The 25,865-nt window shown below is 33.4% G+C and overlaps 1 protein-coding gene across 1 annotated transcript; it reads right to left on the reverse strand.

Moving 5' to 3' along the window:
* Positions 1-538: 538 nt before the first annotated feature.
* On the reverse strand, positions 539-24,605 carry LOC114626200 (E3 ubiquitin-protein ligase RLIM-like). The gene is given in 4 exon segments (XM_028773540.1): positions 539-2,028; positions 3,488-3,664; positions 8,500-8,694; positions 23,981-24,605. Coding segments are annotated over 4 exon segments (2,487 nt in total).
* Positions 24,606-25,865: the final 1,260 nt, after the last annotated feature.

A 25,865-nucleotide genomic window follows, 5' to 3' on the forward strand; every position in this document is an offset into this window, starting at 1 on the left:
TTTATTAAGAAAAATTGTGGGACTTTGAAAGTTTAAGTTTAAATGTTTTATATTGCAAAATTAATTAAACTCTTGGGGACAACTAGAAAGGAAAAGATATATCTAAAATATGATAACGTTTGTGTGCCAAGTTAACAAAACATTAATTTTGTTGGATAGTTTTGGTCTATGTGCCACAAGCTAGAGTCATCTTGGAGGAATGAAACTCAATTGAGAAAATTATTCCATTAAATTGGATTATAGGCAGGCAAGCATGAAGGGTATTTTCTTAATGGGTGATTAATGTGGGCAGGCCCAGCTCATTGAGTTTTGTGTAAAAAAAAATGACTATATAAAGAAGAAGCCAGTAAGCAGCACTCCCCTATGCTCTCTGAATCAGATCCTGCTCCTAGATTCCTGCCTTTTTTGAGTATAAATCCTTTCTGCCCAACGTTGCTTTTGACACAGAATTTTTCAAACCATTAGAAACACAAAGTAAGACAGTAAATCAAATTGTTCACTCAATATTATAACAATGTATTTGTCTGAGTTCCCAGACTCAAAATAGAAATTCTGTGTCATCAGGATTTATTGTATGTTTGCGACAAATAGGACAGGTAGTGTTGTCAGACAGCCAGCGATCAATGCATTTATCATGATATTCATGAAAGCAAGGTAGTACATGAATCTTACTGTTTTGTGTGTATTGTGTAAGACAAATACTGCAGTGGCTTAATTTATCATTTTCAGAAAACATTTTTACTGGTAAAGTATTAATCTGTTCTTTGGTAAGTCCTTTAGGGTGGTTATTATGAATATCATTGAAGTTTGAAAAATCAGGCAAAACTGGCCAAGAATCACTATCATTAGATGTTTCTGTGCTTGTAACATACATTTGCTGACTGACCTCAAAAGGTTGGTAATGAAATACAATGAATTAATTACTTTCTTGATTAATTTGTGAGGTATGTGGTGAACTTATATCATTGCCAATAGTACTGGCACTTGTACTACAAAATGGTAAAAAGTGTTCACTGAAATTTGACAAAGAAAGTGGTGAGTAATTCATTCTAGAATTACTGGTAGAATTTGAATTAGAGCTGGAAACAGAACTAGAAATACAACTGTGACCAGAATGAATGCTTCTATTATTTTGATTTGACAATAAGTCACAAGACTCTAAGTTAATCTCAGTGAAATTATTATTATCTACTTCAAAAACTCCTGTCATGATGTTTCCTGATGTTCTGTAAGGAGTTATAGCTATTGTAAAATCTAAATTAGTATTTAAAGTTTCATCATCAGAAATTATTTCAGAATTTCTTATGCCTGTTTGGTTAGAACAGGAAGAGATGTCTGTGAGTTCGTTTTGATCAGTTTCTGCAGTGGTAAAATTAGTTGGTGTTACCAATGTAGACTGATTTCTATGAGCAGTGCTCTCTGTCAACATGTGTTCACTTGTTGGAAATGATGCAAAAAAATATAGTTTTTGCAACTCAGATATGGCTAAATCGTCTCTCAATGGTAAAACTGTGTGACTATTAGAAAAATTGCAAGCCTCATCATAACTAAGATCTTCAAATGTTTCAGGTGATAAACAATGATGAGCTCCCACTAGTGACACATCCTTAGTATCTGGAAGTAGCCAACTTTCAATTGTTTCTTCAAGTATCAGAACTTCTGGACTCTTGCTTCTATCGTTACTAAATGTGTCTTCCATTAAAATTTCAGTTACATTTCCTTCTTGTGTAAATGGAATTAAACATATTGACTCAAGTTGTTGATAGTCCACTTGCTTCTGGATTTTCCTGTTACTGTCATGACAGCTAAGCCCTGAAAGGTCATTTTGTGGATTTTTGTTCCCTTCATGAAAGGTAGATCTCATCCCTTCAGTGATATCATTATTGCTCAGGTTACTCTCACTTTTTGCTGTACAAACCCCCCATTCCTCTATTCCCATTTTTGTTATCTTTTCAGATTGTTGAAGGGAATTAAACTGGCCTCTTTCAGAATCACCACTATGCAGAGCATCTGCAGTGTTTGTTCCACCTGTAAATATAAGATAGAAACTAATCAGAAAGAAATTGTCAAAGTTAGAATGTATTCTTCTTTGGGAGTGCTTCAAAATAGAATTAAAACAAACACGTAATGATTAAACACTTAAATCTGAATTTGATTCAGGTTTTGTATAGAATCATACAAATGCAAAGCATGAAACCTAAATTTACAAGGGAAAAGGGTTTCAAAACTACCTTTGAAGTAACTTAGCTTATTCTAGATAAATTTATGAAAAATTAAAGTGAATCAAAGGGCATTTCATTAATTTTCAGAATTTTATATATTACCATAGAGAACAATATAATTAAGATAATAATATAACTATAAATCCACTTAAGATTTAAAAAAAATAGATTTTTAAAGCTTTACTTATGCTATATACAAGTGTATGCATCTGTGTGAGTATATATTAAATATGTTCAGATGCCTATTAAAACTAGAAGGAATCATACTCCTGGATCTAGCTTCCTAAACAGTTGTGACATTCCCAAACTGGGGAATGAAATTGAACTCAGGTCCTCTGAAATAACACAAGGTGATCTTAACTGCTGGGTTATCTTTATAACATTCAAAACAAATTCTGCACTAGATACAGCACTTGTATCAAGTACAGTTTTCATTTTGTAAATATTTATTAGTATGTAAATTTATTTCTAGACTCATGAAATACATGGTTTCATTAGAAATTTAAGAATCAAATAAAACATAATAGTGAGTATTAGTTGTATAGTGATATTTGCTATTGCTTCCTGAGAAAGAAACACAAATTGGTGGTTTCAAGTAAGATTTTTAAGTGAAGCACCAACAGTATTGTGGTCCACATGATAGTGTTAGATAGGACTGTGTGGCAAGATGGCTAGAAGCATTCTTAGCCTTGTCACACTCGATAGAATAAACACATCCACAGGTACTACCCATCATCATCATCAAAATAGTTTTGGAGACATTAATTGATGGCCCTGAGGAGGAAAATAGAATTATTCTAAATTTCATTTGTTGTTATAGATTTTCTTTTATGAATTCTCAAAAGAAGAAATACAAGTAACTAACAAATGCATGGAAAATGATGAATATCATTTGCCATCAGGAAGTAAGGGCATATCAAAACTACATTGAGAAGCTCTCTCACTTATTTACCATAGTTTAGTAGGACAATTACTATTACTAATTATAATAATATATGGTTTACAATTTACTGTCAATAAAAACTAAAATAATAGTGGATTGTTCCTGTATAACCACTATTGTTTATAGTGTTTTGAGAATATTCCTTGTTGGAAAAGCCTAAAAAAATCTACAATTTGCAACTTAAATCTTCTTATGCCAACAAAATCCTTGTCTTGCTAAAATTTTATAGCTTCATTCACTGTAATATGATCAAGAAAGTCAGGTAATATATTAGACAGAAATTACCACAATATTAAATTTGGAGAATTCAAAAGTTACTGACATCTACTTGATATGTTGGATGTTGGAAGTCCTTGGCTCCTCCTTCTTGTTCTTCTCTGAGATCTATCATATACCGGCAATATTTCAGGTTCAATTTCTTTTGATAAACACGTTGTTTTTATTATTGACTCAGATTGTGGATATTCCATTCGCTTTTGGTTATTTTGTACGTATTTTCCTGCAAAAAGTTTACAAATAATAGTGTTTTATGCAGTCAAGGTTGTACCATACACATTAATTAACACTTACCATTCTACTGACACTAGGGATGTTTGAATTATTGTGAGCTGTTGCTGTCCAAGTTGGGTATTTTCTTAGTTCAATATCTGCCATATTTTAATAATGCAAAAATCAGGTTAGACAGACCCTTAAAAATAACACTAGGTACATCCTACAAAGGATTGCCTACACCATTTACCATCAAACATCACAAGATTGGAAAGAAACTCCAAAATAGAGAGAAATAATATAATTGTGCTTTGAAATTTTGCTCTAAAAAAGTAGTAGCAAGGGGAAAAGAGGATGATATATTACACTGTATCAAGGTTTGGTATGGTTTCCAGGGCTTAATAATGATAGTAAGAGAGCAGCTATCAAATAAAGTAAGTCATGGGAGTAAAAGATGGTTGTCCGCAACAACAACAACAGCAACAATGACAACAACAACAAAACAGTGATATATTCATCTTGAAAGTCTCATTGTCAGTAGGGGCTACTTCTACTGTGAACCGAATCAAACTTATGTTTGGAGATGGAACTGAAGATGAAGAGTAAGTCTCCAAAAATTTGGATAGTACACTCGGTACCAGAAAACTTACACAGTACACTCGGTACCAGAAAATTTACAGAGTGCACTTGGTACCAGAAAATGTGCAAGGGGGAGGTAGAAAAGAGAAAAGAGCTCCTTGTGGTAGCTGTATGAGCAGATGGTGATGTGAAGACCAAAGAGAAAATAACAGTATAAAACAGATGTGAAAAAAAGAACCATACACAAATCACTGTACAGATGTTAAGTGCAATGAGATACAAATTTGGGTGTCTACATACCTTAAAAGTGCCCAGAGAATCTTTGCTTTTTGTATTTTATGGTAATAACTGCAAGAAGATATTTTCTTTCTTTCTTTCTTTCTTTCTTTCTTTCTTTCTTTCTTTCTTTCCTTCTTTCTTTCTTTCTTTCTTTCTTTCTTTCTTTCTTTCTTTTTCTAAATCTGGATTTCAACAAACTTTCTGCTGAGTGTCTATGGCACTCTACAGTTAGACATACTTATGCATAGGTGAAAGGGAAAGATCCACTTACTGGCATAAGGCATGATCTCAAGCAGGAATTAAATATGGGGAAGAACACATATTTGTGTATTTCCTGCAGAATGCTGAAGGAGCATGGTGGCTGCCAGAGTGATGGGTGAGACATGCTGATGCTAGGACAAAGAATGATGTTGACCTCTGAGCTTGCTTAGTTCCCTGACAATGGTGACTAGGAAGCTGTATTGAACATAAGTTCCTGACCCATCATTGCTTACCTATACCCTTGATGGGACAAGCTGCCTTGCCTCAAGTTCTTAGACCTTGTGGAACAGAGAATCAAAAAGAGAAGAAGATATTTTGAATATGGTTGCTTAAATCAGACTGCATAATTACTTTACCAGTATATATGTCAATATGGATAGGATATATCTAGTAAAAACCCACTCCAAGATGAAGAGCAATAGGCAGTCAGTGGGTACGGAGAGTGTATGTATAGTGAGTTTCCTCTAGAGATGAGATTCTTAACATACTTAACTCATTCCACAATCCAAAACATGAATCTGAGAAATATTCAGTGATACATGTGAGGAGTTTCAGTGAAGTGAGAAGTAGAAATGATGTAAATACAGTGTACTCATGTATGAAATTCTAAAAATAAAATAAGTCTATTAAAAGTTTAAAAAAAGAAGAAAAACAAAATAAAGCAGACTCCTGTTGATAAAATAACTAGGTAAATTCAAGAAAGAAAAATGTTTTTCTTTCTATACAGTCCACCATGTGAATCCAAGGCAAGAGACATGGTATTATTCTTTGGATCCTGGTATGTAGAATAATTCTACTTGGAGAGAAAATGCTGAATGACATTAGTGTGATGCTCCATTTAGTGGAAATATAGAGTGAGCTAGGATATAGAGAGACTAACTTTTCACCTGAATGATAAGCAGAAGGAAGTGACTGTTAAACGATTCTAGGCCCTAACTCTTGCCAGGGAAAGCTTGATGACTGCCTTTCCAGCACCTAGAGAGTTAAAAATTCCTTAACTATAAAATCTACTGTCTAGCTTACCTCACTGCTTGTGAGATGGATAGTACAAAGGGGAATATATAAAGGAGTTTTGTGATATTTTATGGTGGAAGATATGCCAAAGTCCAATTTCTTATATCTTGGGGTCATGATATTCATATGTTCAAGTAATGTATATTCTAGGTAAGATAGAATACTAGTTTTGTAATTTAACTTATATTGGCATGTAATTTTCACTATCACATGTAATTATTTATAGGATACTGTCATGATTTTGATATTTGTGATCTTCACAAAATATGACTACTGTAGAGATTGAAAAATAAAGTAATAGCTATATAGATTTGAAATCATTTACATACGTCTTTGTGGTGATTCTTATTTTTAATGTACATTTGCCATAGTGAGATAACACTTAAAGTTCATATAACTGACATATAATGCACTGCAGAAATCAGTATGATTTTTCTGGTTTCATCATAAGGAAGGAAGAACTGAAATGTGGTTTACAACAATTGGTAAGCATATTAGGATGTAAGTGATAAACATAAAGAAGAATTTGGATGGAACTTGATTTTCAAAATTCCAAATCAGTGTCACCAAAGATACAATCACTTTTTTTTTTTTTGATTTAGGCAATTTCTGGAATCCTAGAAAAATCGGTGTATTTTAATACCATGCAAAATGATGTTGCTTATATGTGACAAAAATTTAAGTTGTTTTCTCAGATAATGTATTGGTTAGTGGGTTTTGTTGTTGATTTTCTGGTTTGTTTTTGTTTTGTTTTTTTGTTTTGTTTTGTTTTTTTCTGTCAACTTGTCTGAAGCCAGAGTCATTCAGGAAGAGAGAAGCCCAATTGAGAAAATGCCTTCATTACACTTGCCTATAGGTAAGTCTGCTGTGAATCTGCCTAATTAATGATTAGAGAGAATACAGCCAAATGTGATTGTTTCTTCCCCTTGAAAAGGAGGCCCTAGGTGGTATAAGAAAGCAGGCTGAATGTGTCACCAGAGTAAACTAGTTAGTAGCATTTTTTATTGTCTCTTTTTCATTTCTCCATGTATCCAGGATTCTGCTTTGAGTTCAGATCATTAATTCCCTTCAGGAAACACTGTAAATTACAGTATCTTATACTATAAATGAAACAAAACCTTCTCTTTTGATCATTGGGTTGTATTGAAGCCATAACCTAACTAAGGCATATGACAATTATAATTTTTTCACTATTAGTGACAAATTATGTCTTAGGAAAGACAAGAAATACACTACTTCTGTGTTATGTTTTATTAATATTTGAGCAAAAGACTGCCAGGGATGAGGAAATGTTCAAACAAGACACATTTGCGCTATTTTCCATATGTTTCTTAGTGACTTGATGATTATGATTCTACATAAATTTCATATCATATTAAGTCAATATGTTGGACCTAATAATATAGAAAAGGATATTCTGTAGAATCTAGAATACTGTTGACTAACCTGCTGGATTAATATGCCAGTTTTAAGAAGAAAAACTTTTTAATCACCTTTGGAATGAGAGTAATAATCTATGTTTCACAATGAGAAAGCAATACAAATTCTATGGATAGAACATATTTTGTTTTTCAAAATCAGCAATACTGAACTTATAACAAGATGAATGATGGGAAAATATTCTTTGCATTGTTAGATATGAGAAACATTACAAATTACGCTATAATATATCACTAATAGATTGTGCCTAAACAGTTTAAGGAGTTCACAATTATTCCTCAAGATTAAGAATGCCTTCATAGAGAAACATACTTTTCTACAAGTAAGAGATGCTTGATTAACATAATGCAGCATTTCTTGCACTTTCCAAGATATTAGGAATCTAACTTTTCAAAATAGAACTATAAATATCTAACATATATGTAAAAATGATGACTTTTATTAAACAAACTGTACAGAGGATTATCAAAATAAATGGATATGTTATGAAATTCTATTGAAAATAGCTGTCAAAAAATTGATAAAATTTTCATGTCACAAATTCACTGTTGCCTGTGACACATACTGCTTAATAGTAATTCTTAGCTTAAAAAAATGAAAAAATTCTAAAACATTTTACCTAGTGAATTTAAAGGTGACTTATGTCAGGTCCAAAGGAAACACGAATTACTCAATCTCAAAAAGGCAATTCAAATATCATGAAATCAGATCCATCTAGACTATAGAAGGATTCCTGGAAGTTAGATAAAAGCTAGCATACCTTAGGAACTTAGGAAGCTAGCTCCCTGGCTACCAAAAGGAACAATTTCCTTTACTTCTAGCTGAAGGGACATATTACTCTCCAATTAACATATACTAATGTTGATTTTCTTCATATTAAGGTCCACATCTCTAGGATCCTTCCTTGTCTACAGACCAATACATATTAAAGCCCACACAGTTCTTCTGGCCCTTTTATCCCCCAAGTACTGATTCTACTTATAATCTCTCTATTCCCACTATTCTGTGCAATGTTTTCTGCAAATCTCACTAGGCTTTCTCTTTTGTCTATTTCCTGCTATTCTCCCATCTCCCACAGAAATATCTGGCTTTGTCCAGAATGCTGTCCATGTTTCTTCTACTTTTTTTTTCTGTTGTGTATTCCTCAAAAAGCCTCTCACTGTTCTCTCTCTCTTTCTCTCTGTCTCTGTCTGTCTCTCTGTCTCTCTCTCATAATAAAATAAAAACTTTCTATACCATGAAACAATCATGTTATCACTTGATACAACTTACGTTCCATCCTTGGACTTTCTCTTGAATTTTGTGGGCTTTTGCATCTTTTTTTTGTCTGACTTCTGGTATATGGACTTGTGATCAATGTGTGAGTTGCATTTCCTTTTGATGCATGTGGCCTTTCAAACATAGAATTGGATTGCACATTTTCCACTTGCCTCTGGTTGTTCTCCATATTTTCTTCCACAAGAAGTCCTGAAAAATATAAATGGTCATGTTTAAATCTGGATTCTTATAATTATCAACACTCTGTATGTTTCTGAAATTATGACTATGAATTTCTCAGAGATGTTGCTGTCTGAGATGGGCATTGTTTTTGTTTTTCTTCTGGTATGACTTAAAATTGTTCTATAGTAATTGGCTGCAAAATAGTGGTATCTCAACTAAGCATATCATGTATAGGATCTTCTTTACCTGTTATCACAAGAAGGGAAGAATTATGAAGGAATTCTAAATATCAAATTCATCATAAAACATCTCTCAAAAGCTGTATTTTATAAACTACATGTACCAGGTTCTCTGCCTATATTTTCTGGCTGATAGCTTGGTGTTTTTTGGGACTCCTAACAGTGAGAGTGAGTGTGTCCCTGACTCTTTTTTTCTTTCTCGAGACACTATTCCTCCTATTGGGTTGCCTTGTCTATCCTGGATAAGAGTTCTTTTGCCTTTTCTTACTGTATCTTGTCTTACCTATTTGGCTGTTGTCTTTTGGAGACCTGCTCTTTTCTAAAGGAAAACAGAGGGGCAATAGATCTGAAAGAGAAGAAAAGTGTGAGTGGAAGTAGGGAAGTTTAAAGAGGGAAAACTGTGGTAGAGTGTATTGTAATGAGAGAAGAATCTACTATCAATAAAAATATACTGCATGAAGAAATATATACATATATATATATATAATGAAAATATAATATTTTCACAATCAAATATGGCAATGTCAACTGGATTTAAGTAAAGAGAAGGATAGTACAAATTCATATTAGCAAGCTTAATATTTTCCTGGATAAATTTAGGAATTTCTTAGAGAAAATCAGAAAATATATCTTAAAATTGTGTCTCTTATGTATACAACTCTGTAATAATTATCAAAAATTATGCTTTTTAGTTAATTGTAAAGATATAACCAAAAAAATTTATTACAGTTAATATTCAAATACTAATGTTTTAGTTTAAATTTCAATATTATTTGATTTTCATTGGTTATTTACACTTTTATATTAGTTACATATACTTTTATTTCTAAGATACATTTAATAATACATGTAATTTTGATAATGTATGAGATTGTTTTAAAAACATCTATTATAAACACTGGAAAACTAAAAAATACATTTTTAGTAGGAATTTGAATTGCCCTAAAATTGTAGATGACATCAAATGAGTATTTAGATCAATTGTGATATGTACAAAATGCTGTTAAAGAACCAAACTATTTAAGTAGACTAGTAAAAGCAAGTACACAGTTAAGCAACCACTGGAATGACCACTTCATAGTTGGGAAGAAGGTAGATATGAAAGAGAACAGAGGAATCTGAAAGAATCAACTTTTACTCACCAGGGCAATCTCTCCAGAAAAGAGAAAATAGCAAAAATAATGTAAGAGTCCTGACAGTTATAAGAAGTTATGTTGAAAAGGGAAAAGGTTTAGTTATCTGAAACAGCTTGGGAAGTAACATAATAGTAGAATAGTGGAGGAGTTCAGAAGGGCCAGAGGAGGCTGTGATATGTATGTATGTGTATATATATATATGTGTGTGTGTGTGTGTGTGTGTGTGTGTGTGTGTGTGTGTATAATAGCTATAAAGTACCAGAGAACAGAGGAGCCTAGAAGTTAGAAGTTAGTTTTAGGCTTTGACATGTATATGCCAAAGGAAGTGGTGCTTTCTGACTGATGAAAACATATTTTACTGGTGCCTAAGGAGCACCAACTGTAGGTTTACATCTCCCCACAAGCAATCCCTTTACACTCTATCTTGAGCTAAGTCAAGACTATAATTTTGAAGTTTGTACAACCATTTGAGGAATTGTGATTCCCCTTAGGCATGAAAACTAGTAGACTCTTCATTGTATGCATGTAAGAGCATAGCCAAGGACTAAAGTATTTTACTTACCATTTGTTTGGTTGTAAGATTCCTTATTTCTCACTGGAAGAGAAAAAATCTTGAGGTTAGAGCAAGGTTTCAAAACATTAAAACTAGTAGCATTTGGGGGTAGATGAATTTTATTTTGAAGCCATCTTGTATGTCAAAGATATTTGATAGCATTCATAGTTTCCAGAGTGTAATAAATATCTGTACTTCCAGCCTCAATTGTGTTAATATAATCATTAAAAAAAAATAAGACATTCGGATATGCCCACTAGGAACAAACATCATTGCTCTCAACTGAGACTTATTGGTTAACTGTATGCAGAATTTATTTTTTTGTTGAATAATGCTATATCTATGACTTCTTCAAAATTGAAGGGGAAATAGTATACTAAAATAATGAGTAATTTTAAACACTGGTGGGTGCATACCCAATGTGTACTAAAATGCCACCTGAAGCTATTTATAGTGGCTACCACAAAAATATGTTTTCCAAATTCACATTATGTAGTTGTGTCCAAAGAATTTTCTACTGAAAAGACATTCTTTGCTACAGAAAATTTTAAAAATATTCCTGATTTATAACTTATTGAATTTTTAGCCTCTTTTTGTATAATTCTATCAGTATATCACTCACATTTGTTACAACATAGTTAGAAGCCTCATGTCATGCATAACCAAAATTTATAAAATATCTTGAGCTCATTTGTTTTCAGTCCACAGTTCTGTAGACCAGGCTGGCCTCGAACTCAGAAATCCGCCTGCCTCTGCCTCCCAAGTGCTGGGATTAAAGGCATGTGCCACCACCACTCAGCCTTCAGTCCACAGTTTTAAGGGCTCACTTTTTCCTCTCATTTTTTCTCTAGTAGGTGCAACTGAAATCATTGCTTTGGTTATATCTCCTGGTGATATGTATGTCTTTGAAAATTTAGACTCCGATTGTGGATTTTCTACTTGCTTTCAGGTGGATTCCAAATTATGTCTTTAAAAATTCCATATAAATGACAAATGCTCACTTTGTGGGCATTAATTCCCTTTAGTAGAATTCTCAATATTATTGACTTTGGGGTCTACATGACTCTATTGGAGAGCAGTGCCAGTTATTTGGCCATATTTCTAATCATTATTTGACAGATGAGTATAAAATTAATATTCTAATCCATAACTGACCCAACTCACCATTATTTCATAACTAAGAAATTTGTCCACTATTTCAGAGCCACTTGATTATAGTTTTGCAACATGTCAGCTTTGTATTAGGATGTTGAATTCTTCCATTTTAAAAATAATAATGATGAAAATGAATGTTATGAAAGTGGTGAAGCTTGTATTATTAAATACAAGACATGTCAATAAATACTAAAGGTTCTCCTCATCCCACTTATAACAAAAATTAACTCCACAGATAAAATTCACAGAATCATTATATGACTAGAGAATATTTTACTGAAAAGATATGTATTATAGAAGGAAGCTCCAAAAGTTGAACTCAAGAGTTGTTAGATGCTTTGTTAATATGGTAGTGGTACTTACCTGCTTGGTACTCAGTTCCACCAACTCCATCACAGTTGGGTCTACCCACCATCCCATTTGGACCTGATTGGGAAACAGACTGAAGAGTATGGTCTATTCAGGTCAAAGCCTACAATATGGGGTCTTCCTGAGACATAGCCAGCAGAGGCACGTACCATGAATTTCATTGTTTGGGCCACAGATTTGAACACTTTCTCAAGAAGTTCTGCTGCCATTAGCATCACACAGCCAACACAGGGAAAAATCAGATGCCTGGAGGACAGTGGAAGAACACATTCAACAAGACCAAGGGCAATGTGGCACTACTAGAGTCCAGGTATCCTGATAAAATTAACACTGGATATCCTAATGAAACTGAAACACAAGAAGAACATCTTAAATATCTTATAAAAATGATAGAGGCCTTTAAAGTGGACAAGAAACAGGAAAATGCATTCAAACAAGTAGAAGCATTGAAATAGGGAGCTAGCAAATATAAAGAAATTTAGGAAATAAAAATCAAACAGGTAAAAGATATGGATAAAACTGTCCAAGACCTGAAAAAGGAAATAGAAACAAAAAAGAAACCACAAACTGAGGCAATCTCGGAGAAGAAAAACTTAGGAAAGAGAACAGGAACTACAGACATAAGCATCAATAACAGAACACAGGAGATAGAAGATAGAATTTCAGGTGTAGAAGATACTATAGAGAAACCAAGATATTCCATGTCAAAACCAAATTTAAACAATAATTTTCCATTAAACCAGGCCTACAGAGGATATTAGAAGAAAAATTCCAACAAAAGGAGGCTAACTACACTCAAGAAACCATAAAAATAATTTTAATCATTAAAAATAATAGAAGAGAAACACACACACACACACACACACACACACACACTAAACCACCACCATCATCAAAATAACAGTAATAGCAGTCATTGGTGATTAATATCTCTTAATATCTCTCAAAACTCATTGGACTCAATTCCTAAGTAAAAAGACACAGGGTAACAGAATGGATGTGTAAGCAGAATTCATCATTTTACTGTATATAAGAAACAGATCTCAGTAACAAAGATAGACATTATCTTATGGTAAGGGCCTAGAAAAAGGTTTCCAAAGCAAATGGATCTAACAAACAAGCTGGAATGCCATTTTAATCTGTAATGAAATTGACTTTGAACATAAAGCATTGAAAAGAGACAGAGAAGAACAGTTCACACTCATCAAAGAAAAAAATTTTGTCAAGAAAACATCTAAATCCTCAACATCTATACACCAAATGCAACTGCATTTGTCAAAGAAACATTAATAAAGTTTAAATCACATATCAAACTGCAGACATTAATAGTAGAAGACTTCAATACCCCACTCTCACTAATTGACAGGTCATCGAGAAAAAAGGTAAACAGAAATAATGAAACTAACAGAGGTTATGATTCAAATGGACTTCATAGACATCTATAGAACATTTTATACATACATAAAAGATTATACCTACTTCTTAACACTTCATGGGACCTTCTCCTAAACTGACCATATAATCAGTCACAAAGAAAGCCTCCACAGATACATGAAGTCTGAAATAACTCTTTTCCTTTTACCAGATTACCATGAATTAAAGCCAGACTTCAAAAACATAAGAAACAACAGAAAACTTACATATTCATGGAAACTGAACAACTCTTTTCTTAATGATCACTTGGTTAGGGAAGAAATGAAGATATCAAAGACTCCCTAGAATTCAATGAAAATGAGGTGCAGCATATAGAAACTTAGGGGATGCAATGAAAGCAGTTCTAAAAGGAAAGTTCATAGCACTAAGTGCCCTCATAAAGAAATTGAAGAGATCCCATATTAATGAAATAAAAGTACATCTGAAGGTTCCAAATAAGAAAAAAGAAACAAATACACCAATAAGGAATACACAGCAGGAAATAATGGAACTCATCACTGAAATCAGTCAATTAGAAACAAAGAAAACCATACCCCCCCAAAAAAAACAATAGTGCATTCTTTAAGAAAACCACCAAGATAGATAAACCCCAGCTTGCTAGCATTCCTTCTAGGCTCTGCCCCAGTTACTTGACAATAACTCTTTGCCCCTTCCTCGCTGTCTCAATCTCTTCCTCTCTTCCTCTCTTACCCACTCTGTCTCTTCTGTCCTCATTTCCCTAGTCCCTCTGTACTTGTTCCTGGCTGGCTTCTCCTCTCTGTCTCTCTGTCTCTCTGTCTCTGTCTCTGTCTCTGTATTTCTCACTCCCTCTCTGCTTTTCTCTATCTCTATTCCCTCCTCTACTCTCTTTCTCATGCCCTAAGTAAACTTTATTCTATACTATCTTATATTTCGTAGTTCAGGGAGAAGGGATGAGTTAGCATGGGCCTACAGAGGCACCCCTTTCCAACTCACCATACTACACTGTACTGCTATAAACATATCCCGGTTCTTCTTTATTATTTTATAAAACACAACAAACCTCTCAAAAAATTTAGAGAGATAGTACCCAAATTAACAAAATTAATAAATGAAAAAGGAGGCATAACAACAGATATTGTGGAAATTCAAAGAATCATTAAATCTTACTTTCAAAGCCTATACTTGACAAAATTGGACAATTATAATGAAATTGATGATTTTCTAGACAGATGCCAATTACTAAAGCTAAATATAAATCAGGCAAACTATCTGAATAGGCCTATAACCCCTAAGGAAAGAGAAGCAGTTATTAAAATTCCCCAACCAACCAACCAACCAACCAATCAATAAATAGATATATTTTTTAAAAAGCCCTAGCCCAGATCATTTCAATGACTTATTTTACCACTTTTTCAAAAAAGAACTGATATCAATAGTTCTCAAACTATTCCACAAAATAGAAACAGAAGGAAAACTGCCCAACTCATTCTCTGAGGCCACAGTCACCCTGGTGCCAAAAGTACACAAAAACTCAAAAAAAAAAAGATAATTTCTGACCAATTTCTCTTATAAACATTGATGCCAAAATACTTGATACAATACTGCAATTTGAATACTCATCAACGATATCATCCGCTATGATCTAGTAGGCTTCATCACAGGATGCAGGGGCACGGGTAGGGCAATTTATGAAAATCCATCAATGTAATCCACAATATAAACAAATTGAAAGGGAAAAACCCCCACATGATTATCTCACTAGATACTGAAACAGCATTTGACAAAATGTAACACCCCTTTAAGATAAAAGTCCTTCAGAGACCTGGGATACAAGATGCATACCTAAACACAGTAAAGGCAGTATATGGCAAGCCAATAGTCAACATCAAATTAAATGAAGAGAAACTGAAAGCATTTCCAGTAAAATTGGGACAAGACAAGTCTGTCCACTCTCCCTCTGTCTCTCCAATATAATACTTGAAGTTCTAGCTAGAGCAGTAAGACAACAGAAGGAGATCAAGGAGATAAAAACTGGAAAGGAAGATGTCAAGTGATTGATATTCACCGATATGATTCTATAAATAAATGACTCCAAATATCTAACAGAGAACTACTGCAGCTAATAAATACCTTCAACATATTGTCTGGATACAACATTAACCCAAAGAAACCAGTAGTCCCATCCACACAAGGAAAAAATTGACTGAGAACAAAGTTATATGGTATCATTCATGATAGCAACAAATTATATTAAACACCTTGGTGTAACTTTAACCAAGCAAGAGAAAGACCTATATGACAACAACTTCAAGTCTCTTAAGAAATTGAGGAAGACATCTGAAGATGGAAAGATCACCCATGTTTATAGATTGGTAGAATTAACATAGTGAAAATAGCTATCTTACCAAAAGAAATTTACGGATTCAATGCAATCCTCATGGAAATTCCAACACAATTGTTTACAGATATTGAAAGAAAATTTCTCAACTTCATATGGAGAAACAAAAAATCCAAGATATCTAAAATGATCTTGAACAATAAAAGAACTTCTATAGCTATCACTAATTCTGATCCCAAGATTTACTATACAGCAATTGTAATAAAAACTTGCACAGTATCAGTATAGAAACGCACAGGTGGACCAATGGAGTTGGTTCAAAGACCCAGAAATAAATCCACATACCTTCAGACACTAGATTTTTGACAAAGAAACTAAAACCATACAATAGAAAAGGGTGATTATCTTCAACAAATGGGGTTAGTCTATCTGGATGTCATGTAGAACACAAATTGATCCATATGTATCAGCCTGCAAAAACCTCAAGTCCAAATAGATTAAAGACCTCAATATAAAACCAGATACACTAAATCTAATAGAACAGAAAACAGAGAATAGCCTCGAACTCAATGGTACAAGAGACAATTTCCTGAACCAAAGACAAGTATCTCTGGCACTAAGATTAAGAAGTAATACACGGGACCTCACGAAACTACAAAGCTTCTTCTGTAAGTGAAAGGACACTGTTCTAAAACAAAACAACAAGCTCCAGATTGGGAAAAGGTCTTCAGTTACCTTACATCTAACAAAGGGCTAATATTTAAAATATATAAAGAACTCAATAACTTAGACACCAACAATCCCAATAAACCAATTTAAAAATGGGGTATAGAGCTAAACAGATAAATCTCAATTGGCTGAGAAGTACCAAAAGAAATGTTCAAAGTCCTTAGTCCTTAGGGAAATGCAAATCAAGAACACAATGAGATTCTACCTTACACCCATCAGAATGGCTGTGATCAAAACTCAAAAAACTCAAATGCTGATTTGACTGTAGAGCAGGGGCAACACTCCTCCATTGCTAGTGGCAGTGAAAATTTGTACAACCACTCTGGAAATTAATTTGGAGGTTTCTCAGAAGACTGGGAATAGTTCTACCTTAAAATCCAGCTATAGCACTCCTGGGCATGTTCTCAAAAGATTCTGTACCATCTCACAAGTACACTTGCTCATCTATGTTTATAGCAGCTCTAGTTGTAATAGCCAGAAACTTGAAACAACCTAGATATCTCTCAACTGAAAAATGGATAAAGAAAATGCAGTTCATCTACACAATGGAATACTAATCAGCCATTTTTTTAAAAAGGATGTTTTGAATTTCACAGGCAAATACATGGAACTGGAAAATATCATCTTGGGTGAGGTAACCCAGACCCATAAGGATATACATGGTATGTACTCATTTATTTGTGAATATTAGCCATAAATTACCAGAAACCATGCTATAATCAAGAAACTCAAAGAAACCAAATATGAAGAAAGGATCAAGGGAGTATGTTTTAGTTTTTCTTAAAGAGGAAAATAGATGACTGTGGTTGGTGGAAAGAGGAAAATGGGTGGGAGAATGGATGGGGAAGGGGGTCATGATGGAGATCATGTTTAAGAATAATAAGAGATAAAGGAGGGAGATTGTTGTGGGGTTGCTAATCTCTAGGATGATTAAGGATTACAACCTACCCACAAAACTACAAAGTGTGTTCTGCCAAGCAGATGTTCAGGGACAAATATAAAGCAGAGACTGAGTGAATGGCCAACTAAATTTACTGCCCTAAACTGAGACCCATCCCATGGATAAGAACCAATCCCTGAGACTATTAATGATTCTCTGTTATTCAAGAAAATAGGAACCTAGCAGAATTGTCATCTTGGAGCCTCTACCCAGCCTCTAATGGAAAAGGATGCTGCATTTAAAGTGGGACTTCTGCTTCTCAAAAGATAAGAGGAAGGTGGAATGAGGAAGGACTTGCTTGAGGGGTTATTGGGAGAAGATAAATAGCTGATATTGGTTTATAAAGTGAATAAGTAAGTACATTGAAACAAGACTATTCTTGAGACTCACATAAGTCTATCAGAATCAATAACTAATTTTAGGGAAATGTTTTAAAGATAACATTCACTCCCATTTCTTAATGGGAGAAAATTGTAGCCTTGTGATTAAAACTGAAATTCTTAACATAAGTATGTTTTAGTTTGGGAGCCTAACAGCTGGATTAGGAAGCTATCTTTAATGTAGGAAGTATAACTGCATTCCTAGACTCTAGGGTAAGCTAAATAAGTATAGCACCACCCTTATTATGGCAACCAACAATTATTTCATGACATTTATGTATGCCCTCTTGGGGAATACAGTTGTCTCCAATTAAGTTTTATTTGATTAGAGTTTTATATTTCTATTTGCTGTTAAATGTGTGGCATGTCTGAAACCACCAAAAATACAATAAAATTGCTACCCCAGATATATGAAAATGGTAAATAGTATTAATCAATATGTAAAAACAGCTATATTAAGATAAGTAAATAAATACCACGTCTCACATATTTTTCAATGATGCTTTTATACGTGACATTTTCTACTACAAAAACATTTCTTGTCATTTCTATAATAACATTTCAAGTTTTGGACATCAAAAAGTATATTTTCCTTCATTTCAAAGGCAGAATGACAGATTCAAAGCTACTTCTGGGTGGTGCTGTGAATCATTAAATGCCAGATACCATAAAAATGAACTCCATTCCAAAATAAAAATATGCTAAAACATTGTGAATCAAAATGTCTGATAAGACATCTGAAAACTACAAAGGAACAGAAAGGTACACAGTGAAGAGCAGTAAATAGCAAATAGGTTTGTGTTATTAGGACTTGTGAGAAATTATCAAGGTGCCAACATGAGTACAAATACAAAAAAACGAGCTGAAAAGTAAAATAAAATAATTGAGAATCTATTCAATACAATTATAACAAAAGTTTACCAAAATATTAGAAATACATAGCCAAGCACCTGATAATAATGAACCGGTAAAAACCTCTGTACAGTACACTAGCATCATGTGAAACTCAAAACACAACTTGAGAAAATATTTCACAAACAGAAAGGGATGTTTTAAGAAGGAAGTTTTATCAGAGAGATCTCAAATAAATAACTCAATAATACACATCAAAGTCACAGAAGTAAAAAACAAAGTAAGTAGGCTGATGTAAATAATAAAAATCAGAGCAGAATTTAACATAATGGACACCAAAAAAATACAAAGAATCAATAAAGAGATTATTTTTGAAAAGGCAAACAAGACTAACAAACCAATAGCCAAATTAATAAAAAAAGAAATGGGGGACTTAAATCAATAATATTAGAGATGAAATAGAGGACCTTACAATATATAGTAGTAAAATTCAGGAAGATATTAAGGAATGTTTTGTGAACTATATTTAGAAACATAAACCTATGGAAACATAGATAAATTTGAGGACACATATGATGTGAAAAATTTGAACCAAGGAAGACATCAGTGTCATAAGCATATATCTATAGCAACATGATTGGACCATTAAAATAGATTACACTTAAAAAGAGAAATTGGGGAATAGCCTTCAACATATTGGCACAGAAGACAACTTGAAACACCAATAGCTGAGGCACCAAAATCAACAATTAATATCTGGGACCTCATGAAACTGAGAAATTTATATTAAGCAAGGGACATTATCATAAGTCAATTATTTTTATTGGATATTCTACTTTTTTATATTTCAGATGTTACCCCAATTCCTCATTTCCCCCACCCAGAAACCCCCTATCCCATCCCTCTCCTCCTGATTCTATGGGGATGTGCTCCCACCCACCCCCTACTCCCACCTCTCCATCTTCGAATTTCCCCACACTGGGGCATTCAGCCTTCACAGGACAAAGGACTTCCTCTGCCACCTATGTCTGACAAGGCCATCCTCCCCTACATATATAGCTGGAACCATGGGTCCCTACATGTGTCTTCCGAGGCTGGAGGGTTAGACCCTGAGTGCTCTGGTTAGTTGGTATTGGCACTCTTCCCATGGGGCCAGAAACACTTACAGTTCCTTCAGTCTTCTCTCTCACTCCTACACTGGGGACCCTATGATCAGTTCAAAGGTTAGCTGTGAGCATCCGCATCTGAATATGGCATGAAGTCAATAAGGAGGAAGAGGATGGGTTGTGAGATTTCTAGGGAGGGGAAACAGAGAAAAAGCATGACATCTGAAATGTAAATAAATAAAATATCCAGTAAAAAAGAAATAATTGATACAGTCTATAATTGTTTTATTTATTTTGTTCAAAATAATAGAAATATATATGCTTTATTACTTTTTTATAAAAAATATTATTATTTGCCTGCTTAACAATTCACCTCCAAAATCTTGGTCTATTTGGTTTAGTACACCTGAATCAACTGTCCTGTGCAAAGAGAGGGATATAGAATGAGCCATGTCTAAATAACCATTTTCTTTGCTAGTAATAATAATTGGCATAAGCTTGACATAAAGAAGTCAAATTAAATATTAAATTGAAATTCTCTATTTCAGAACTCAGAGGCAAAGGAATGGAAACCAGATAAAAACTTTTTTCTCTCTCCTGCCTACCACCATAAGTTTTGCAGCCTTGTTTCCAGCCTTATAGTAGGCCACTTGGAAAGTTCTGCCCTCCCAACCTCCCTTCCCTGGGCACTCTGCTTACAGTGAGCCCAGTATTCATTCATTTTATGAAACCATTAATTCCCCATTTCTAGTCTACCCTCTTCCCTTACTGTAAGTACCTATACCTAGAAACACTTTCTACACTACTAGCGAACACACTTGGCAGGAATTAGGTCCACAAATGATGTTATTTTTTTGTCCTCTGAAAAAAACTCCCCAGTCTCACCTTCTGGATAGTAACAACCTGCACATAAAATATTCTCAAAATCATAAAAGAGGATTTCACTAACATCCAAAGGAAATTGTGTATCCAGGCACAAAATGCATATAAAAATCAAATAGACTGAACCAGGGAAGAAAGTCCCCTTGAAACATGATAATTAAAGAAATAATGGAGGAAAAAAAAGAGAATATTAAAAGCTGAAAAGGAAAATAACCAAGTATTACATGAAGGAGGACCAGTTATATTAGCATGTGACTTTTTAATAGAGACTCAAATGCAAAGAAACAAAAGATGCCAACTATACTACTATATGCAGTAAAACTATCAATTACTTTGATAGATGAAAAAAGCATTCCATGATAAAACCAAACTTATACAATATCTATCTTAAAAATTCAGCTTTGCAGAAGGCACTAGCAGGAAAACTTCAACCAAAAGTGGTTTTCTAGACTCCATAAAACACAAGTAATAAATAATCTCTAGCTAGCAAATAAAAAGATTAAGGTGACTGAACCCAAACAATAGCAACAAAATACCAGAAATCAACAAGGACTTCTCATTTTTAACTCTCAGGATACTGAGAGTTAAAAATAATAATTCACCAATAAAAAGATACAATTTAGCATATTGGATTAAAAAAACAGGAACCATCTTTCTGCTGTATCCAAAGAATGCACATTAACATAAAAAATAGACATCACCTCAGGATAAAAGAATGGACAAATATTGTCCAAACAAATGGACACAAGAAGCAAGCAGGAGGATGAAAAAGAGTTCAATAAAACCTAATCAGAAGAGATAGAGGACACTATTATTCATCAAAGAAAAAATCTATCAAGGGGATATTGTAATTCTAAATATTTATATACCAAACTGAAGGGTACCCAACATCATAAAAAATATACTACTATAGATAAAACTGTATACAGTGATAGTGGGTAACTTTAATATCTCACTCTCTCCAATAGACAGGCCCTTCAAATAAAAACTAAACATAGAAATGCTGTAGCTAAATATCATCACAAATCAAATGAACTTTAGCAGGCTTTTGCATAATATTTCAACCCAGAATGTCAGTAGCTGGTGGAATTTATTTCACAGTTGACCAAAGGCAGGAACACAAAGGAAATATCAATGGTTATAAGAAAATTTAAGTAGCATCTTGTATCCTATGTGACCACCACAGATTAAAGCTGAATATCAACAAGAATAGAAACAACAACATGTTTACCAAGTCATTAAAATTGAGCAACTCACTGTTGAATGAAAGCTGATCATGATTTAAATTAAGAAGGAAATTAACAACATTTAGAATTGAATGAGATTGAAAATACAATATATCTAAATCTATAGGACACAACTGAACAGAGGCAACGGCTTAACACAAAATACCTACATAGAAAAAACTGGAGAGATCTTTTATTAGTGACTTAAGGGCAGACATTAATGCTCTAGATGAAAAAACAAAAAATAACATCTCTAAGGTGTATAGAATAATAAATAATCAAACTTATGTCTGATATTAATAAAACAGAAACAAACCAAACAATACACAAAAATCAATGAAATGAAGATGTGGTTCCTTATGAAAACTAGTAAGATTGATAAACCTTTTCTCAAATTAATGAAAAGGTAGAGAGGCAATATTCAAATTAATAGAGTCAGAGTCAAAATGGGGGAAATAAAACAGATACCAAGAAAATACAGAGAATAGTAAAGACATATTTTAAAAATTTGTTCTACAACAAAATGAAAATCTGAAAGAAATGGATAAAATTCCTGATATAAACAGCCTACTAAAGTTAAATGAAAACTGAATAATCAATTAAAACAGATCCTTAGTCCTAGTGAAATAGAAGTAGTAATTATGTCTCTAAACCAAAAAAAGCTCAGAGCCAGATAGGTTCAGCACAGAATTTTACTGGGGTTTCAACGTATTATTGATAATACTCATCAAATTATTCTGCAAAATAGAAAAAGTGGGAGCATTGCCTACCTTTTATGCAATTCCACAATTACCCTGATACATATATTATACAAAGAATCAATAAAGAGAAAAAATTATAGGCCAATTTCTCTCATGAACACACAAAATTTTCAAACCAAATCCTTCAAAATTCTTTCAAACCAAATCCAATAACATATAAAAAGATTATTCACGATAATGAAGTAAGCTCATGCCAGAGTTATGGTGTGGAAAGAGGGATGGTTTGATTAAATAGATGGGATGAAAGAGAGGTTAAGGCCGAAGTTAAGTGTACGAAGAGACAACCTAAATGAAGGACCAATTTAGGGGTCATATGGAAACCTACAATAAATGCCTCTTAAAAATATACTTATATAAAAGTAATATAAATGTAATCACCAAATAATGGGATGACAAAGCCCTGCTAGATATTGCATACCAGCAAGTGAAAATTTTAGTACTAGGAATGTGTCATATCTAATTGAGTTCTCATTCTTTCCAATTTGAAGATGTAAATAATTGAATACATTTCTGATCCAGTAATTTTATAATGGTAACCATGAAGTAAAGAATAAATAAGATGGACACTAGAAATAGTTCTAGCAAATCAAAGCACAAAGAGAAACAGTTCCAATAGCAGTTTCAAGCTTTAAAATAATCAAGTAATCTTTACTGGAAATGCCACCTTAATGACTAAATATACTTCCTCAGCAGTTATACTTGATACTTATAAAAATGTATAAATATTAGAATGGTGCCTAATAAATAATTTAAGAAAAGAATTCTAATTTCTTTGTACAAGTGAAAGTTTTATTATTTAGAGCAGAAAATAAATAGAGAAATTTACAGCATGTGTACATTTACAATTTTTATGGGGTTTTAACTTGAAAAGATGAAGACTATAAGGAATCATGTATAATCACCAAGTTTTAGATAAGAAAAACCACAGATATTGTCATAGGAGGCTTCAAATGATGCTAATACTCAGTTAACCATTTTAAAAAATTGAGCATTCTAAGGATTATTATTTTTATGTCAAATGTCTAAATAAGAAAATATTAAATCTTTCAACAATTTACAGCAAATTATAACATTAAAATAGCAGCTATAAAATTAAACTTAAATCATGAAAAAAGTTCACAATAAAATCTTATGCAATATATCATTCTTTTATACTTCTATTGACTTTTTTCAAAACCTCTTCCCCCTTTACCTTCATGCTTCCTACTACTCAGACTACTTGTTGAGGAATTTTTAGGCTATGTGTACCTACCTACTCTGGAAGAATTCTTGGAGGCACTCTTACATGAAGATTTCGATTTGGGTTTCTTCATTTCTCCTGGAAGGTTTCTGGACTTTGGAGAGGCTCTGTTTGGCAACCACTGAGTAGACACTGAAGACTGGGTCTTGGATCTTTTGGTTGGTGATGATCTTCTGTGCGAATGATTACAAGATTGAGGTTTGGATTCTGAGTGGTCTGGAGAAGATCTTCTATGAGATCTGGTTTGGATCCTAGTGTTGGAACAGTGCTGTCTTTCACATTGGCTCTGGAATTCATAGTTTTCTTCCTCATAATCATACTGCCTTCCCTGACCACAATCAGGTTGAGCGTAATGTGGATCATCATTGTCCACCATCCGTACCTTCAGTTTACAACCATCCAGTAAAATCCCATTTAGGGCATGTACGGCATCCTTGGCATCACATTTGTTGTAGAAATGGATGAAGGCAAAGCCATAGTGCTCTTCAGTTAAGTGATTTCGGGGGATATATACATCACTAACAGGTCCATAATCCTCAAAGACATGCTTCAGGTTACAAGATAAAGTGTGGCATGGCAGGTTTTCAACCTTGAGGCAGGTCATTCCATCTACATTGAGATCATGAGAGCAATCCATAGTCCTTGACAGTTTTGGATCATCTGAATTGAGTAGTTTTTAATGAAAAATACACTGGATCTGAAAGAGAAGAAAATCAGCTATGAACCTTTGCTCCGGTTGATTTGAGCAGGAGGGTTTGACCGTTAGTTTTCAGTTATATTCTCCCAGACATTCTAGAATGGTTCACATAATGCCACTGAGTCATAGAGCTGAAACAATTTAAGAAATAGGGGAATATAAATGCACGACAGTATTTTTAAAAGGTTATTTATTTTATGTATATGAGTGTCTTCCTGCACACCAGAAAAGAGAATCTGTACAGATGTTTGCGATCCACCTCCTATTTGCTAGAATTGAACTCAGAACTTCTGGAAGAACAACTCGTGCTCTTAGCCACTGAGCCATTGCTCTAACCCTCTGCTTGCCAGTTTAAACAAATCATATAATCACAACACAATTCATTTAACTTTTCCAGTATAAATTCAGATGTGTAACACCAATAAAAGATTAGATTTTGATTATTTTATATTTAATAAGCTTTCAGCTTCCAATGTTCTTACTCATAAAGTGGTATAAAGTTATTTAAGTTTTTATTCCCACCACACAATAATATATGGAGCAACAATATGAAAGAGAGGATTATGAATTAGAAAATAATTCTCTTCCAGAGTGGAGAATTGATGATTTATTTTGTCTAAACAATATTATTTATTTTAAATTAAATGAAATTTATATTTTTTATTTATTAATTTTGAGATAGAATTTCTCTATGTAGCCCTAGCTTTCCTGTAATTCATGTTGTAGATCAAGATGGCTTTAAGTTTATGGGGATCCACCTGCTTCTGTTTCCCAAGTATCGAGATAAAGAATATGTACACTCAGGCCTGTACCCCAAAATAACTTTTTTTACAGTATTACAAGTTGAACCCGGATCCTCACACATTCTAGTCAAGTGCCATTGACATACACATTTTAAATAAATATATTTAAATAAAGGAAAAATAAATACACAGACAAGTAAAATCTACTGAAAAATATAAACCACTGAGCATGTATTTTTCTCTATTTTTGGACTCAACAATTTCTGAAAATTTTTCATGAAGCTATGTCAGTTAAACCAAATTAATTTATTACTATTTTCAGCTAAACACCAATACTTTTTAATAGTGACAATGATAATTATTTTGTTTTAAGTTTAGATAATGCCATCCTTGCAAATGATGGTGTACATATCTAGTGAGAGTTCAAAAACAATTTTAAAAAGGAAAGCAGAAAGTG

This window comes from Grammomys surdaster, unplaced genomic scaffold (genome assembly GCF_004785775.1).
Source record: "Grammomys surdaster isolate TR1022 unplaced genomic scaffold, NIH_TR_1.0 230, whole genome shotgun sequence".
NCBI classification, from domain to species: domain Eukaryota; kingdom Metazoa; phylum Chordata; class Mammalia; order Rodentia; family Muridae; genus Grammomys; species Grammomys surdaster.